The sequence below is a fragment of the Rhipicephalus sanguineus genome, chromosome 1 (genome assembly GCF_013339695.2).
Source record: "Rhipicephalus sanguineus isolate Rsan-2018 chromosome 1, BIME_Rsan_1.4, whole genome shotgun sequence".
NCBI lineage: Eukaryota > Metazoa > Arthropoda > Arachnida > Ixodida > Ixodidae > Rhipicephalus > Rhipicephalus sanguineus.
The window spans coordinates 219,229,583-219,248,110 of record NC_051176.1 but is presented as its reverse complement, the minus strand read 5'-3'; the positions used below and the strand labels follow the sequence as shown (position 1 = coordinate 219,248,110).

Genomic DNA, 18,528 nt, shown 5'->3' with positions numbered 1-18,528 from the left:
GTTATGCTTAACACAACCTAACCATGTCAAAAGGGTGTATGACAGATAGTGCTGCATCTCTGCATATCCTTCTCGGTAAACAAAAGTTTCAATAATCAGAACACATTCTTTCGGTTTCTTGAGGTTCCGTTTGACGAGATTCTACTGTCGTTAGTTCATGCTTCTTTTTTAAAATCTAGCCTGAATCCACAAACAGGGCGTAAAGGCAGCAAAGTGACACATGGCTGACTCACATTATGTATCATGTTGCCTCCTTCATATTTTGTAAATTTTGGCTGTACACTGCAATAGCATCTATGCAATTTTGTATGGGAGGACTATCGCAGTCGAAATATCAACAGGCGTGAAATCAACATAGCGTTGCATTGTTTTCCTTGGAAGCATTAACTACTCGGAGAGTCATCTCCTTTTGTAGGACCCATGGCAAATAAACTTCTGGTGACAACAGTAATTGCTCAATTAGTTTAGTCTGTAAATCCTTTGAGGCCATCATGCACATGCCGTGTGTCATTGAACAAGGTGCAGAAACCCCTGCAAAACTTGCATTGCTCCTGAGTCCTTGCTCAGTGCTTCTCACTCAACTAACCATCAAGGTGCCGGGCATTACATGTTGTGTTACTTTCACATATTTGGAGTTCTTTTTTTGTCTGTGGATGTGCAGAAAAAGTTTAGAAATGCTGAGGCTGAGCTTTCATTTGAGTTTTAAAGCTGTGGAATTGTTTTTAATAACTAACAATAAACTGTGTATTCCTGGCAGATATTCACACATGGTTAAAATACCCAATTTTTCCTTTTTGCCTGTTTCTCTTGCACACAAAGCCTCCCTGCTCAGCAAAAGTCAGCTTTTTGCTATTCCAGCACTGAATTACTTGTGCAACATGAGTAAGCACAAAACTCACTTTACACATTTGCATACAAAACTTATTAAGAATTTATGTACTACTATATGCTAATCTTATGTGGTGAAAGATTATATGTTGCATTAGTATACATGCATAAATTTACTTCCTCATCTTTTGTGTCCCCTAAAAAGATTCTTCTCAACATGTAAAGGTTCTTATAGCACGCAGGTTATTACAGTAGCTGAGCTTTTTATCTTTCAGTGTTCTGTAAGTACTTTTATAAAAAGGAAATGCAGACTCAATAAAGATAACACCAACGTGGTGCTCTTGGAAGTGATGAATGCAAGTAATCATGTTTTGGCTCAGTAAAAGTTAATACTACTAACTATGAAAACATTGCAAAATTTTTTAACAGAAAATTGTTCTGCACTGCATTCAATGGGCCAGTAGTACTGGTTCCATATTTGTTTTCTCCAAGCACTGAATAACGGGAGTAAATCAATGAAATCGAAAAGGATTTGGTCAACTGGTACTGCAACTGTCCTTGTGATGAGACAAGGAGAGGTCATAAGGTAAAACATGGTGCATCTGAGCTGTGGTCCAGCAAGGACAATTACAAGAGTACATGTCTGCTGAGCTTCTACGTCCATAGCTTGAAGTAATTTCCATTATACATATGACTCCGTCATATTGCATATTAAAATAATGCCCTGCAGTGCAATGAACAAAAGAGGGGAATCAATTAAGGGGCCTGTCTTTTGTTAGACACAACCTGATGAAGCCGAGGAAGGCATAGGGGCATTAATTGTAGCTTTTAATTGAAATGTAATAATTATAAGATAAAGTAACTTAAAACAGATGAAAAAGCAACATGCGACTAATGGGAACCGAACTCGCAACTCACAGCGAGTGTCTTAACTCGAGCAGGTTTGACAGCCTTGGGTAGCATGCAAGGGTTTATTGGTCAGTGACCTATTCGTAAAATTCACATAGTACATAGCATCATTGAGTCAAAAAGAGTGTTCCACATTTGCCATCATGGCTAAAATTGGCACTAACTAACACTGCCAGCATTACACGTATACAAATAACGAAGAAACGTGGACAGGGGAACAGCCAATGCCCTAGTACAACTGGTACTGCATTGCACTTGTAATGTGAAGGTTGTGGGTTCAGTCCCCACCGGTGGCAAGTTGCTTTTTCATACTTTCATTTTCCTTCATCTCATAATTACCACACTTCAATTAAAAATTACAAATAATGCCTCCTATGCTTCCCTTTGCTTGATTTTCTGTTGGCTTCATACTGTAGTACTACAAGGACACTTTACATGGGCAGCCAAATCACTCTAACCTTCCAAATTTACATTCAAACTTTTTCTTTCAGGCTTACTCCAGCGTTACCTTTTTGTCCATTGTGCCTCATTTAATATGTACTGATTTCTCTTGCTTGTTTTTTTTATAATGCGTAGGTTTTTCATATGTGTGTGTGCATATGTACAATCAGACACTCGTAGCAAAAGTGACATACAGTGACAAGAAGTGATGACAGGAGTGAGTGCATCTCAGAGTCATCATCCTGAAGTTCACGAAGATGGGTGACTAATGTGTGGTTTTGGCGAACAGCTCGGCGGTAGGCACCTGAGAGAGCACTATGGTCACTCCGTAGCCATCCCACTTCTTCTTCCAGCTGTACCAGCTGCTGTTTCAGCTCCTGCCGTTCTTGTTCGGCCAGCTGCACAATTAGAAAAAGGGAGATGTGTGCTTTGTCTTCGAACAGCACATAAATTTCACTGTCGTGGAGAATGCAGACACAAAGATGTCTACCATCACAAAATCCAACAATGTAATGAACAGATGCCATTTGGCCTTTCAGTGTTAGATGTACAAATGTGACAGAAAAACAAAACATCAAAAAGCCAAACATATTACTCATACATCTATGCTAACCTTTTTATCTGAATTTCGAATTGAGGAAAGCATTTCCTAAGCCCAACATTCATTATAAATTAAGTATGCGTGCATTTATGCAAAACAAGAAATCTACATGTTTTCTCTGTTAACCACATAACCATCATTAGCTAATCTTTTTGAAAAATTTATAATAGTTCCTGCAGGCTATGTATGCAGTCAACATTCAACATGCTCTTGCAGTTATTGTTTTACTAAAGATAATATTACTAAAGACATTGCTATGATAAGGATATGGCTTGTAAACGCACACATTGAACATGAGTAAAATGCGTGGTGAACTGCTTTGGTATTCAATGATCCTGCCTCCCAGTCAATTTTACCTAACATTGGTGATGAAGATTCAAGCACTGGGCCAAACTTCAGGACTTCTACTAAAGAACATGCTTTGAGTGCAATAGATATTGCGATTTGTTGTACATGTCATGGTTCTTTTTTCTTTTAAGAGGCAGATACGCACTATCTGCTAAATAGAGTTTATTAATATTCTGGATGAAAAAAAATGTCAGCAGTCATAAGGCGCACTAGGCAAGCAATACGGCAGCTGAGTGATGTGTTAGTATTGTACTTTCACAGCTACTGTACACTTTCTTTTTGCATTTTACCGCGTGTGGAGATGCTAGAACAGTCCTTAGCAGCTTCTGACTTTAAGATGAAAGGCAAAGATGTGTCATTTTTCGCTTTACCCAGTGATGCTGAGTGGTTGAGAAGTGTAATCGGGCTATACAGCATGAAGAACACAACTTCTCTTTCAACTCTTTAAATGTTCAAATGTGCAAGAAGAATTTTTAACTGGAAGACATTTATTTCAATAAGTGTGTCACGATACACTTGTAACATTGCTGCACCAGAGATCAAAACTAAGGGCCAACGCCATTCTGCGAGTGTTTTGAATAATCTGAACTGCACTGGCAAGTATATGTAGAACAGAACCAAACAGCACAAAAGACAGGCTAAACAGCACACACGAGGGCTGTGTCTTACGCCTGCAGTCTGCGCCATCTTTCGCACTGATGCCCCAGCTTATTTGTCAAAAAATGAAATCAACACCTCAGCTGTTACCACAAAGGTAAAAATTATATTAGCCTGAGCATGCCAGCCCAGCACTTTTGAGCTTCAAATTATATCTGCTGTTTTTGTCGTTACGCATACATGGTGTCAAAAGGAAACCGAGCACTCACTCGGAAGGATCGCATAAAGTAATCACATTCCACAGCCTTTGAGAACAATTTAGAGCCTTGAAAATTTTCATGAGTATTCTGTTAAAACTTACTTTGGGCTGCTTTTCAAAGCTGGACTATCATATGTACATGGTCATTTTTGTAAGCAACTATGAACGTGTAATCAAAACACACATGGTGTGCATTTTATTTAGCGGCTACACTGTAATACACATACGTTTGCTGCCTGCTACAAAAAAAAAAAAAGAGCTACAATATGTCAACGTCATTCAAGTTGTTGATAGCGATGCTTCGATGTGGAGCTGAGCAGTGAGGTCATCTCAAGCACGCAGTTGTTTCCAGTGCCATTTAGCTAGAGATTTAAGAGCTTGAAAAAAAATGACAGAATTTTGGTTTAAACAAACTGCTCTTCTTTTCTTTTTCGGAGGCATAAAAAGTGAAAAAAAAGCTTACGGTTCGAGTTTACTTAATGAACTGCAGTGAACTGTGCAAACCACACAAATGTCAGGTTGGTGTCACTTTAGAAAATGTTACATGTATTGTTTCATCCAGCTTGTGTAACATTTTTTATGTTTGTGGTGAGCTAAACATCCATAATTTGTTGCACAGAAACACAACCTTGATACACGTTTCATAGCCTACTGTGCCACTAAAGGCTCTGGCCTTTCATGGATGATAAAAAAAAAAAAAAAGAGACACGACAAGAGGGCCATTTCACTTGAAGCTCTCATAAAATTCATAATGATGAAGAAACTGGTGTTGAAAGCCATGTCAGATGCTTGGCTAGCTTATTAAAAGAAGTCTGAGTCAGTACACAGAACTTGGCAGTTCAGTGCAGCATTTTCAAGTAGCTTATCCTTCAGGTTAGGTGTCAAAGCAAGCACCATGATCAGCTGAAGTTGCATTTCATTTTCACTATGGTGGCACAAAGGCATGCCCCCTTCCATCCCATGGCTGTATTCCTAGGAAAATTAAGCCACAAGCTCTTTTCTGCAAAGAAACAATTTGAATTTGCTTTCTATCATATACTAACCAGGGAAGCCTCAACAGAAGTTCCTTCTTTTTTTTTTTGACCATCATTTTCTATTCAAGCCTTCATTATGCCATATTTGAAGGCATTCAGTAGGCTGTCTGCCTGCTGAAGTCAAACTGACACACTTCTAGATGAGGAATGAGGATGTTGTTTCTTTAAGATAAATTAATTTACTAGATTTCATGCCATGTGGATCTCTATTCTAAAATGCATTAAACATGTTGAGCAGTGTTAGTCAATTACTCCTCAAAAATAACAAAAATTTCTCTTTTATACTGCAAAAACCAAGACAGTAGAAAATGCAATTTATAGAGTCCTACTTGGGACATGTTTTGCAACCAGGCTCATCAAAACGTCAATTTTCGCAGCATTTGCATGGATTTATTTTTCACTGTTTTTCATAAAAAAAGTACTACAAGCCCTAAATCGAATTTTGAATCAGGCAAAGATTTAACCTAGTAAGTTTTAAAAAACTTATCTTGTGCCAAAATGTCCTATATATGAGAACAAGCACTGAAATTCGAGATGGCACATGTTTGGATGAAAAGTTCAGAAAACAAAGCTTACTCTTTATTTTATGTGTTCGTACTGACAAACTTTTTGTCACAAAAGAAATGAAAACATTTTTAGAAGAATATATTGCTCTTGTCAACTGCTTTCAAGAGCACCTACTTGTAAATGCTCCATTCTCACCTATTCCATACGTCCAAGCACATCTACACATTCAACCTATGGTTTTTGCCATTTTGAACTCGCGACACGTAATTGCCCACATGACATCCAAAATCTGGAAAACTAATCTGCTAGAAGTGTGCAAGCAGTACACTGACTTCTCCTTACAAATTGGGCAATATAGTGAAGCTTTTGTAATCAGTAGAAAAAAAACCTGAGCTACCAAGCATGTCTGAGGGAATAAAAAAGGATGTTACTTGTTTTAAATATCAACATCTAGCCAAAACTTTTGAAGATTATATATATATTAAGACTATAAATATATTAAGAAAGGCTAGCACATTTTTCCAGCCTTTCCAACTTTTCCATGAAATGTGCTCTTTCTTACGTTTTATAACAGCTTCAAAATTTTCGTAAGTTTTACATAACCACATTGTCTACATAGCACATGGTCTTACATTGGAGATTGTCTACTACTTCTATCCTCTTCACTACTTAACAAAGATTTAGGCATGAAAAAGAAATGCAGCTTGCAAAATCTTATTTCTCGGGCTTCCAAGAGAGGAAAAAAAAGAACATTGCGAAAAAAGTTTTGTTTTCAATTTGCGTAAAACTCGGTCTCAACAAATGGGAAGTTTAGTTGCAAACATTGCAAAAACACAGCCGATAAATGCGAATTCTGGCTTTTTTTTAAATGATTGCTCAAGTCCAATGGAATATAACTTCTGTTGGCACTACTTTGTATGCCAAAGAAATATTAATTCTAAAACATTAAGCAGCTAGGCCTATGCGGCTGCGTGCTGCGTGATCTGCACACCACCTTTTTGTTTTGTTTGCACACCAGTTGCTAATGTTGTCTTTTGCTGCTCACGCTTGGAGTATGAGTAAAGGACACTCTGGGGGACAACGGCGTGAGTTTTCAATGACATTGATCAGTTTCCTGTTGTGTAATTTGTTTAAGAAGTCATGTCCGCAAACGTGGACGCTGGTAGTGAAGAGGTTATGCTTAGCTGTGATGCTGTAAGATAACCGAAAGTAAACTTTTAAAGTAAAATCAGTCAGAAATATTTAAGCATTGCGCAGCATATCATTTTGGTACAAGAATCGCTTCAAACAGCCAATACAGTGTCACAATGAGCATCCTCATGTCACTTGAGTGTTCTGCAAGCTATAATTTTACCCTAAATTTTTTCTCATATATTAAGGCGAAAGCCTTATATGCCTCACTAAACACGAAATCTGACCGTCGGTGTCGGTGTCTCGTGTTCTGCGGCGTTGGGGACGAGTGGTGCAAAAAATCATCATCATGGGATGACGTCACCAGATGATGTCATCATGACGTCACAGATTGCAAAAATTTGTGACGTCATCATGACGTCACAAATTCTGGCGTGACATCATGTGATGTAACGCCACATAATGCCGTTAAGTGCCCTCCTTTGGGCGGCGAACAAAACCAGAGAGCTCGCGACCTCAAGGAAATAAAGGCGGCGTTTCTCAGTGGCACGTGAAGCCACGGCTCGTGTTCCCTGCTGGAGTCGATTCTGGTTCAGCCGTCTCATTCATTCACTCCTATGGCATAAGCCTATATCGTCGTCACATGACATCGTAGCTTGGTCAAAGGTGGCCTGATCACGGAGGCAGTGCAAAACCAGGTGAGGTGCCTCCGATCCTGGAGGCAGTGCAAAGCCACGCTAGGTGCTCAAAGCTTTCGGAGGGTGGCGGGGCAGGATAAATACATCTAGGGAGCCTACATGACTGGCCATTCATGTAGGCTCCCTGATACATCGACTGAGAAGAAAAAGAAGGTGGCTTTTGCCTTCAAGTCGTCTTAGGTGATTGCACAAAGGACCCTGTGAATTTTTTTTCTATGCAAGCGATAGGCTTAAATCATTACTGCAAAACTATGTGAGCAAGTTTTTGCAATGGAAACCGCCAAAGCAAACCAATATCAGCATCAACTGTAGCCCCCTTGTCCGCAGTGGCACCCCTCACAGCAGCTGCTGTCACTATATCAAGCTTGACTAAAATTTTCATGACAATTAAAAAAAAGCATTAAGATACTGCAATGCTGGTGAGCAACAATTAATTAGCAGCTTAGACGAAATTGCACGAAGTGATACTCTGTATCATGAAAGAATTTGGTACAGGCCATTTTAAGTGCATAACATGTCTTAGCAAAGAGGAGACATGATCAAGGTACAGCCAATGATGTCAAAATCTGCAACATCAATGCATTGTGTAGTTAAGCGAATTGGTTGCTCATAATTCATCCAATGAATATGTCTTCTGAACACCGATTCACTGATTTTAATATTGTAAAGGCTCCAAAAATGGCACACGGGAAAATATGTGCTCCTGAAGTGGAATAACAATGTGGTTTTGTAAGTTTCATCGATATTGTTTAATGCAGTGTGCTTGGGTGGAGCAAAGTATCTAACCTTGTTAGTAGAGGATGGTGATGGAGCAGTTAACTTCATTATTAGCAAGGGTGAACTGAACAAATTGGCATTTATACATGCACAAAAATCTCGGTCTAAAAATTAGAAAGACGAATGGAGAGAACAATTGTGTTTGTGTCTTTCATCTTTGCATTGTTTCCAAAGCTAAATTTTATGACATGAACCATCATATGTTACCTGAAGGTGTCAAAGCTGATACGAGTTTTGATGGCTGCTTCAATGCCCTTCAGCAGCATAAGCATTATTGATTAGTGACCCTCTCCAAAGTTCTGAGTACCATGCAACACCTGTGGTTAAAAGGACGAGCCACATCTGCCACCATGGTCATGAGTGGAACTGGCCAGAACTCCCAGGGAAAGATCTTGTGTACTTACGTACATACCCAAGAATGTGGACGTGAGGACAGCCGTCTCCTTAGCTCGCGTGCATAAAAGCGTGGATTTGGCTTCCACTGGTGGTGAGCTTCTTTTTGTATACTTTCACTTCATAAATCTAAACATTTTGATAGAGATCTCTCTGGCTGAGTGAAATAATTCTAGATGCCAAAATAGCTCCAGCCAGAGTTTTTGAAACAGACCCAACATTTCGGGTTCTGTTTGGTCCCGAAAGGGTCCTGAAACGTTGAGTTCATTTAAGAAACTGTGGCTGGAGCCATTTCAGCATCTAGAACCTTCATTTCTCTAACCCATATAATTTCTGCATTTCAATTAAACAAGCAAGTAATTTCCCAAATGCTTTCATGTTGGCTTCATGTGTTCATGAACAACTGAAATTATGCTGCTCTTTAATGTTACGTTGGCTCTTTTACAGCATTAATGACCTCCACTCCAGTGATTCACTTTTTAAGTGCTTAAAGCATGTAGAGAACAAGAAATGTAAAAGCCACAGCGGCAAAAGAATGCTACATCGACCACTGCCAGTATGACGACTTGAGTGCTTGGTGAGTGCATCACAGTCAACTTGCATTCCGACAACGGCATGCTCAGGTGCAATTAAAATTGCATGTCCGGTTGAGCATCAATTCTATGTACGTCTTGTATTTGATCTCAATGTGATGAAGAAAGACTCGCAGACCAAAAAAAAAGCCATATGAAAGACCAAAGTATCTTACTCATTGTTCTATTGTGCAACGCTCATTAACAGTGAATCTCCAGAGCAGCACATACCTACTTTAACACTTCCAAGGAACTTTGTTGGTGCTTTGACAACAGTAAATGCAATACCTAAGTAAGCAGTACAATTAACCTAATTCAGATGCCTCTTTGTCACAATTACAATGTCACACAAACAAAGAATTCATACAATGCCAATTCGCTGTCCCTACATTTGACAGAGCTCTAGTTACAGAAATATCTTTTTGTAAAATGCATGTGGGATGGGCCGACACAGTCTTGTAATCTAAGTATTTTTTATTAGCATATTCTTTTGCAGTTTGAGTGTGCGCAGAAATCTTTCCCATTGCACAACTATATGTGTCTATAAAGGGGCCCTGCAACAGTTTTCCAAGTAGCCATTGAATGGCTTCATAAAGAGTTTATTGCCTCACGAATTGACCGCCGCAAAAAATTTTAGAATCCATCAAGTACGAGCAGAGTCACAGAGGTTTGTCACACGCTGTAATTGCTTTCTCTCTTCTCTCGTCCCGGCGAGCGCGCTGGAGGCTAAGCAGGGAGGGATGGCATGGGGGAAAGAAGCTACGTCACGCATGCATCATGACCTTGAGCACTTTTTCTGTTTTTTTTCTTCGAACACGTGGCTTACTTTCAGTGTGATCGCGAGCGTGCGCACTAGCAAGTGGTGGCTGCCCGTGGCGGCCCTGGTCACACAGCTCACGATGCTCAAATCAGCCAATGGCCATGAATTTGGGTATATGGCATCATTTGTAGAAAGAAGAGGGAGCGATTTCTATCTGACTTCGATAATTAATTGTAAATTCCAGGCTGCGTGCTGCGCTATAATGTTTGGCTTGCATGTTCTCAGGAGCCTCGACTACCGATCGGCAGCGTTTTCTGATCATGCTGAAAAAGTGTTGCAGGGCCCCTTGAACACATCACTGCCTATCGAGTGAACTGACCAGACCAAATGCAGTCAGCTGCTTTAGATCACTGCACTGAATATTGAATTTACATATTTTATGTTTTTTTCACTCTTTCTGCTTTTTCCTAAGAAACAGTGATTTGTTTTATAAGGTCAAATGACATCCAAATTTGCAGGGAGCAACCAGTTTACAAAACAAAGTGATATAACAGAATGTGTAAAAAATTGGAATGAGAAAGTACGGCATGAGCAGGTAGCCAGTCACAAGCCACACTTGGACTGCATAGATCTTAAGCATAACAATTTGTAAATACACCAGCTGTGATCTTAAGCAGAGGGTGCTAAAAGGCGCTTTGAGGTTGGGTTGTATGTGCCTAGCTCTGCCTGAGCATGGCAGAAAAGGGCTGCAAGATGTAGATTACATTTGTGCCAAAGCAGTTCACGGGAGAAAAGTGGGAGTGTTAGTACTCTCCTGCTTTGTCATTATTTCCAGGCAAGGCTGCTAAATGTGTCCACGCTTACAACAAATAGTGTGCACAGCAGCTCTAGTGATTGTGTGCTAGCTTCTGTGCTTGTTTGCCATTGCATTCATTAGCGGTATGTGCAGCACGCAGCAATACAGAGGAGCAGCAGGAAGCAAGACTTCTGTTACAAACTCACCTGGACCTTAACTGTGAGATTTTCCTTGTCATTTTGGTACTTTTGTTTGAGCTCTTCTAAAAGCCTAGAAAGCAGAGAGCAGAGACATGGAGTTACCACACAATGGCCCATTTATTACTAAGGGCGGCTGCAGTTGATGTGGGGTGCGCACCTCTTGACTTCAAGCATAGCTGTTGTGTGGAACTGGAAGGAGACAGAGTTCTGAGTGGAGATGAGCAGCTGGTCATGCTCCTGCTGTAACTTGGCTAAGGCCCCTTCCAGCTCTTGCTTCTCACGCTCCAGCTGGCTCACCTGCTGGCTCAGGTGGTCCACTGTGCACCACAATCCAGACAGCATAAATAAGCACGTTAATCAATATGCACGCCATCACAAAAATACAGCAAACTTGCGCAACGTCTCAGGTTTGAACAAACCGTATTTCCAATGAAGCTGCTGCTTCTCTACTCCTGTAAGAAACATTCTTCAAGGGCCATAATGAACCTGTAGCTTTATGTGCACGCCACTGAGAGCACGCCCTTTATCCTCCACATTAGGGGTCGGCAACCTGCGGCCCGCGGAGCAGTATTGTGCAGCCTCCGGAACGATGTCAGAACCCCCGCTCTCCTTGTAACTTCCTATATGATGGCCGACATGCAGTTTCGACCTCAGATAGGGTTAGACAGGAACAAAGAAAGATCACTTCCATTTGGCATTTCCCCCCATCTTCACACCTAGCCAGATAACGTCTTCACTCCCTTTCTTTGCACAGGTCCAAAAAAGGGGAAAGAAAGATTCTTTGTAACTTTGTCACATGCAATCTTGTGACCTTGTAACATGCATGCTGTCACAAGGTGACAGACAAGCTTGTGACATGCATGCTGAAAATAAACATGATTTCTATTCCAGTTTTGTACATTCTTGTCAAATCACCGAATTTTTTCTCTTTGCCTGCAAAGACCCCCCCCCCCCCCGTTTGCTGTGCGGCCTCCGCAATGTCGGCTTCATGCAACTTGGCCTTACGCCTCAAAAGGTTGCCGACACCTGCTCTGCATTAACTAGGTGGCATGACCACATCTCCCAGGATGCCAGGAAAACATGCACAGAATAATGCTCTAACACTTACACACATTTGCGTTATTATTATCTTACAAAGCCCATGATCATTAAGTAATGCAAGTCAAACTTTACCCATACATCGCCCAAAACGCCCCTTTAATACCCACGCAAACAGTAACTGACTGCCACATTAAACGCTCCCAGGAAAGCGAACAAACATTCAACACACTTCATAAAACATGTATACAACGTTTTTGAGCGCTTGTATTGTATTGTGATTTTCAACAAAGCCTGCAACTAACCCAAACAATTTTTGAAAACTTGCCTGCACATCACCCATAACTAGAGTTCAGCATTTCCAGCTTTATTTTTCCAAAATTTTGAATACCAATCTTGGTTTTTATTTCCATCTAAACTTTTTTGTGCAATATTGTTCTCAAATGAAATTTCAGCATTAATTTCTGAGCGAAAAATATTTTGCATTGAGGTCATCATGCAAAATATATTTCCTTAGAAATGCCTGGCTTGCTAACTGCGTTACGAGTAAGACATGCAGTATAACTGCTGATTCTGCGCTTCAGCACTGCATCCAATACAAAAAATACCAAAGCTCGAGAGAAGCAGTCTAGCAAAAGCAGAATGAAATTTAGTGTGGCAAATATGTGGATGAACATGCAGATGGAATATGTATGATGGTATATGACTTTAGCACTGCCTTGATTCAATTCTGTAGCTGTAACATGCACCTTAGAACAATTGACTTAAAAGTTAATCAGAAAGACTTTTGTAGTTGAGATCAGACTACAGTTTACCTTATGTATGAGCAATGTTCGTCCCTCCATAAATTTTACTCATGCATCAGAATTTCGCTATATATATATATATATATATATATATATATATATATATATATATATATATATATATATATATATATATATATATATATATATATATATATATATATATATATATATACATATATATAAAAGTTCCAGCTATTGCTTTAAAAAAAGTTGTTGCGGTAGTAACCTCACTGAAAGGAGAGCTCACAATGAGAAATATCCATTAAGTCCAGGAAATCAGATGACACAAACTCAACCACAACGTTTCATCTTTTCATCTGCTAGGTGGAGGTTATCAGAAATCATTTGTAGTTCACTTATTCCATGATCAGGAGCTGAGTAGGGGCATTCAGCTGAACAGCAAAAATTCCAGTACACACCATCATACTTGTACTGTGACTGTGCGTCCTTGAGCTGCTCAAAAAGGTCATGCTTCTCTTGTTCTGTAGTCTTGGCCTCTGTAATGCTAGAAAATGTTGGCCAAACAAACACAGAATATTAAAGCAAACTGATTTTATAGAGGTGCAACATGATTTACCAAGACGAGCGACAAGAATACTACAGCCACACAGGAAAGCAAAATTCATTCTTTATTAACTGTCAGGAGCAGGGTTTTTTATTTAAACCCTCAGAAACTTTACAAACAATGCCAGAACTTAAAAATTTTCAAAAAAAAATTTAGGCACTCAATGTACAACATTTTAACTCCACACCAAAATAAATATTACCTTTCAGCAACAAGATTCAGCCTACAAGATTATCTAAAGCAGACAAACACAACATGCTAGTTTATAACTGACAGTTCATAGAAGTCAGATTTTGCCGTGCTATAATTTAGACCAAATTATTTTACATATGAAATGTATGCAAGAAATGTACAGGCTTCATGTTAAAAAGACAGGGCGTGTAAACATGGACACAAGAGAGAAGTCAAGACACCACAAACACCGATCACTGTCTTGACTTCTCTCTCTTGTGTCCGCGTTGGCACTTCCTGGCTTTTTAACATGAATACCTACTAACTCGGCTCTCTATTGTTCTAAGCTGTATAGGCCCATTTGCAGCAGCTGTAAAGAAGCAAATAATCTAAGTTGCTGAATTTTTTTATCTGGATGCAGCCAACCAAGAATCATACTTTGGACATGCAATGCGAATGTTACCTCCTGTAACATACTCACCATTTCTCATACTGCTTGAGCCTTTTATTTTCTTCTGATACCCTTTCAACACTCTGTTGAAGCTCCTTCATGACTTCCTGCAGCAATAAAAATGTGGCACTAATACTACTCCACCATCCTCCCTCTTAACACCTTTATAATCGATACAAAGCAAGAAGACCATGCGGTTAGTATAACATGAACATCAATTGACCAATTTCCTCAACCTCGGTACATATTAGATGGCTGTGCTTACCGATATTCCTTCAAACTGTTTTAGTTTAGTCGTAAGGGATTTTATCCGATCCTTGTAGGTTAGCAGTTCATGCTTCATAGCATAGTTGTCCTGGAGTAATGATGCCAACTGCTGACAATTGCACCCTGGGTACAGAAAGTTTGTTCATTATTTCTAAGCATTTGCAGGCACATGCATATTCTTTAATGACAAAAAATCTCTCTGCAACATTTACGAACACTATAACTTTGTTTAAAAAAATCAAGTTAAACCTGGCAGTAGTACAGTCTCACTTTGGACAACCAACTGTTAGGTAAGCAAAACCAAACCTATAGTCACACCTGAAAAAGGCAGACCGGTAGCTGACTTTCAACTTATTTGCCTTCATAATGCCTGTGTTCCAAATACTGTGACATGGCTTATCTATGATACCTGAATATGTGCAATTACATTTTAAATCTCAAAGCACCCATATCGCATTGATAGAGTGCTATGCACACCTGTACTAAAAGTAGTGACTAACACGTTAAAAAGAGGGGAAAAAAAGCCCATGGCAGTGACACACACAAATCTAGCTTCTGTGCAAGGTCTTGCCGCCTTGCCAACTCGTATGTGTAGTTTCTAGAGCACTGCACGGGCTCGGGCCTACCCGAAAACCCGGGCCCGGCCCGGCCCGTGGGCCGGGCCGGGCCGGGTAAAGTAGTTTTCACGGCGGGCCCGGGCCGGGCTCGGGTATGAAGCTCCGGGCTTAGGGCCGGGCCCGGGTTTGAGGTGGCGGGCTTGGACTCTGCTCAGTTAGGGCCGGGCCCGGGTTTGAGGGCTGGGCTGGACTCTGCTCAGTTCATAAAGGGACACTAAAGTGATACCACGAATCAGTTAATACTGATAAAGTGTACACTGAGAACTCGAACGTAATTAGTTTCATAAGGAGAAAATCAAGGACAAAATTAAGTTCCATTTTTAAATATCGCGCCGCAATCTCCGCGCATGACGTCACGGATTTCAAACTGTATTTGTAGTATTTTTGGGTCATTGGTTCAACGAAACTTCTTGAAACTTGGCATGGCCCTCTCAGAAGTAAATGTACTTCATTTTTACCGATTAGGAACCGTACGTAGATCCCAGTAGACGCCGTCAGAGGCTATGACGTCACGGTGTTTGTTGCACGATTTTCAAGGTGGCGTCCGCACCCGAATTTTCTTATCTTGAAGTGTCTGTCCCTTCAAGTGTGTTCCTCATACGTTGCGCGTACATAATACGTTTCACGTTTTATCTCGATGAAACGATTCTTTTTTTAACGCGATAGCGTTAAAGAGCTCGTATCGCAGAAATTGCGCTGTCGGCGTCGGGGCCGTTGGTTGTGAGCGAAAAATCATCATGTCCGTGACCGAAAAATCGAAAAAGCTGCAAATAAAATAAATAATAAAAATGTTGGGTCCGAATGAGAATCGAACCCAGGCCGTCTGCGTGGCAAGCAGGTGTTCTACCACACAGCCACGCCTCTGCTTGGAGCTGCACTGAAAGTAACTTTGATGCTTCCCAAAAATACGCGTCCTGTATACAGGTGTCACAGTACGAGATGTAATATCGCAGTAATATTGCGTGGTACAAGTGTACATTGCCATAGGGCGTCACACCATGCCAATATCATAACGACTTCGTGATTTAAAGACAGCCACCCATTACAAAAGGCGCACACATTAGTGCGCGTATTCCCTTAAGACCACGTAGTGGGTGCATCGCAACTTCGAAGAAGTTTCTCGCGCATAATTGCTCCTGGTTTAAAGCATGCTACCCATTACATAAGGCACACGCCTTAGTGGGCGCATTCTGTTAAACTCTCGTAGTGTTCGAACTGCGCAGTAGGAGCAGAATATCGCTATCGCGTTCAGCTCTTAAAGGCGAAGCTTAAGCGTCCCCCAATTTTTTTTAGTGTGGGTCAAGCTATTTGGCGAAGTTTTATGAGCGACAAGTAGTGATCTTCTTTCGCTTCTTGTATACGGACCTACTTTTTTATCCAAAACAAGCGAACTGAAAGTAAATAGACCAGGCGCTTATATAGCTAACATCTCGCTATTCCGTGCTTTATTTGCACTCGTTATTATTTTATATCCCGAATATTATTCTGTAATCGCAGTGGTAAATGTAATATAATTATTTTATAGCTATAACTTATCATCGCAAGTGCGATCGCGGAGCCCCAAGACGGGCAAGCGTTCTTGCAAGTTTCAGCCCTCGACTAAAACGAAAAGACTGCGCGGAGTCACGTTGCATAAAATTCCTATAAAGACATTCTTTTTCCGTGGCTCCGTCTAGGCTCCCAGAGGTCATGTGACGCGAGATGGACATGCAGAGCTTGCTTTGTGTGCCCGCCCACATTGTTAACATATGAGCGTTTGTCTTGTTCCGCTATATCAGGGGCCTTAGGCTCTCCTCAGCTAATGGGCCGCATTCACGAAAATTTACTTACGCAAAGGCCAGTATAGTGACGAAGGTAGGAGTGGACGGTGGTGGGGAGGGAAGAATAGGTTCTTGCAGATGTCAGCTAACATTGAAATTTTAAAGACCTTCTTTAGATTTCATATATAGGTCATTTCTGAAGGGTATTTGGCGGCAAGTTTCCACCAATATATCGATAGCTATCTCCAAAATGACTAAACTCTGGACGGCAATTCTGCAACACAGTTTTGTTTCACGGTTATGTATCAACGCATGGTGGCTTCAGATGGTGCCTCACGAAAAGAATGCTTTAGACCTGCATACCTGTGTAGCTCAAGAACGTACTTACAAAGGAAAAAAAAAATGGGACGAAGACAGCCATGTGCGGGCCGCAGGCCGCTAGCCAGAGGTTCGCGGGCTGCGTGTTCGAGACCCCTGCGCTGACTGACGGAAAAAAGGAAAAAAAAAGTAGCCGTCATGGCTACTGGCGGCGCTGGCTGACGCTCCCACGTTTAAATGTACATATATACCCTATAAAGTGGGCGGAGGGATGGACGCCGCGGTAGCTCATTTGGTAAAGCATCGGACGCGTTATTCGAAGGTCGCAGCTCGGTCCCTGCCCGCGGCAAGCTATCTTTTCGTTCACTTTTCTTTCTTCACATTTACCTCACATTTCCTACTAAAAACATCCACTATACTTTCCTTGGAATTATTGTCTGTTAGTGCTCATTAATATTGGCTTGAAATAAGAATCACGAATTCCATGACGGGGGATGTCCCCTTACCTCGAATCATATGCATTCAATGAGTAAACGACAAGAAGCGTATTCACATCTTTATTACCAAACTGGAATGAACCCCGAAAATAGATCGCGATCACTTCGTCCACCTATTGCCAGTCCTACCAGTGTAGTCTTACCAGCGTAGGCCACCTTCTACCGGTACAACATTGTTAGGAAGGCACACACCGTTATAATATGAAAAAAAAAAGAGCCCTGTGCAAGCCGTGCATGACAAACACCGCTAAAAAGTGCAAGGAGAAGCCCTCAGAGACATTTATAGATTATATTGAAGAGTGACACAACGTTCGGGAAGAGAAATGAACGGATCAGCTGGACAGCTATTTTCATTCTGCAGAGGTGCAAAAAGGCATCCTAAATTTGCTCCAGTGGTGGAATTCAAGAACTACGACTGCCGACGCCTTCACATTGCTGAAGGCAGATGTGCGCCCCTGCAGCTAGCGCAAGCAGTGCAAGAAACTTCAGCGCGGCAGGACATGTGGTGCAACGGCGCATGGTGTGCTTAAGTGGAACCTCTTTATAATTTGATTTTTTGTACAATAAAATGCGAACAAATAAACTATAAACTTTGTCACAAAAATTTATAGACTGTATATAATAGCAGTGGTGTGGTATATGAAAAAGATGCTATGACCAATAGTTGCTTTTTTCCATTCGGCTTCTTATACGTACAGTGAAACCTCGGTGATACGATCACAGCTCATACGAATTTCGGGGTGATACTAATTTTTCGTTGGTCCCGGCCAAGGCCCATTGGCCTGCAATGTAGTGGAGTACGATTGTTGCGAACCGATTTTCCCCCAGCGACGTTTGATACGAACTTACGCTGCCGCCCAGGTACGAAGAGGTGCTGTGCGCGCTATCGCGGAAGACGCGCCAAGCACGTGCGAGTGCGGGAACACAAGCGTGGGCATGCGCGCCGCACCGCCAAATCGTCAGAACCACGGTGTAAGAAAAACACTTTTCTTACGGTCATAATAAACCTTCAGAGACGCGTCAGGGCCTCCGAGATTGCGCGCGCGAACCTTTGAGGTTCTTATGTGCCTCCGTGTGCCTTCGTGTTTAGATTACAGAGGACATTAGCGCCATGCTTTGTTAGATGCGAAGTATCTCTTGCTCGGGGGTATGTCACGCGGCGTAGTAGTCCGCACTCACACTAT

General features: G+C 41.2%; 1 protein-coding gene across 5 annotated transcripts in view; it reads right to left on the bottom strand.

Moving 5' to 3' along the window:
- Positions 1-18,528, bottom strand: part of LOC119372248 (centrosomal protein of 89 kDa) — a 52,029-nt gene that overhangs the window by 13,236 nt on the left and 20,265 nt on the right. For all 5 annotated transcript variants that reach the window (XR_005179495.2, XR_007417663.1, XR_007417664.1 and 2 more), the window contains exons 5-10: positions 14,151-14,275; positions 13,916-13,992; positions 13,118-13,203; positions 11,009-11,168; positions 10,858-10,921; positions 2,373-2,576 (exon numbers count right to left, since the gene is read on the bottom strand). Coding sequence is in view for 2 of the 5 variants with exons in the window: in XM_037642731.2 (XP_037498659.1) it covers positions 2,373-2,576; positions 10,858-10,921; positions 11,009-11,168; positions 13,118-13,203; positions 13,916-13,992; positions 14,151-14,275 (716 nt within the window). In the remaining 3 variants the exon portion in view is untranslated. The remainder of the gene's footprint in view (positions 1-2,372; positions 2,577-10,857; positions 10,922-11,008; positions 11,169-13,117; positions 13,204-13,915; positions 13,993-14,150; positions 14,276-18,528) is intronic.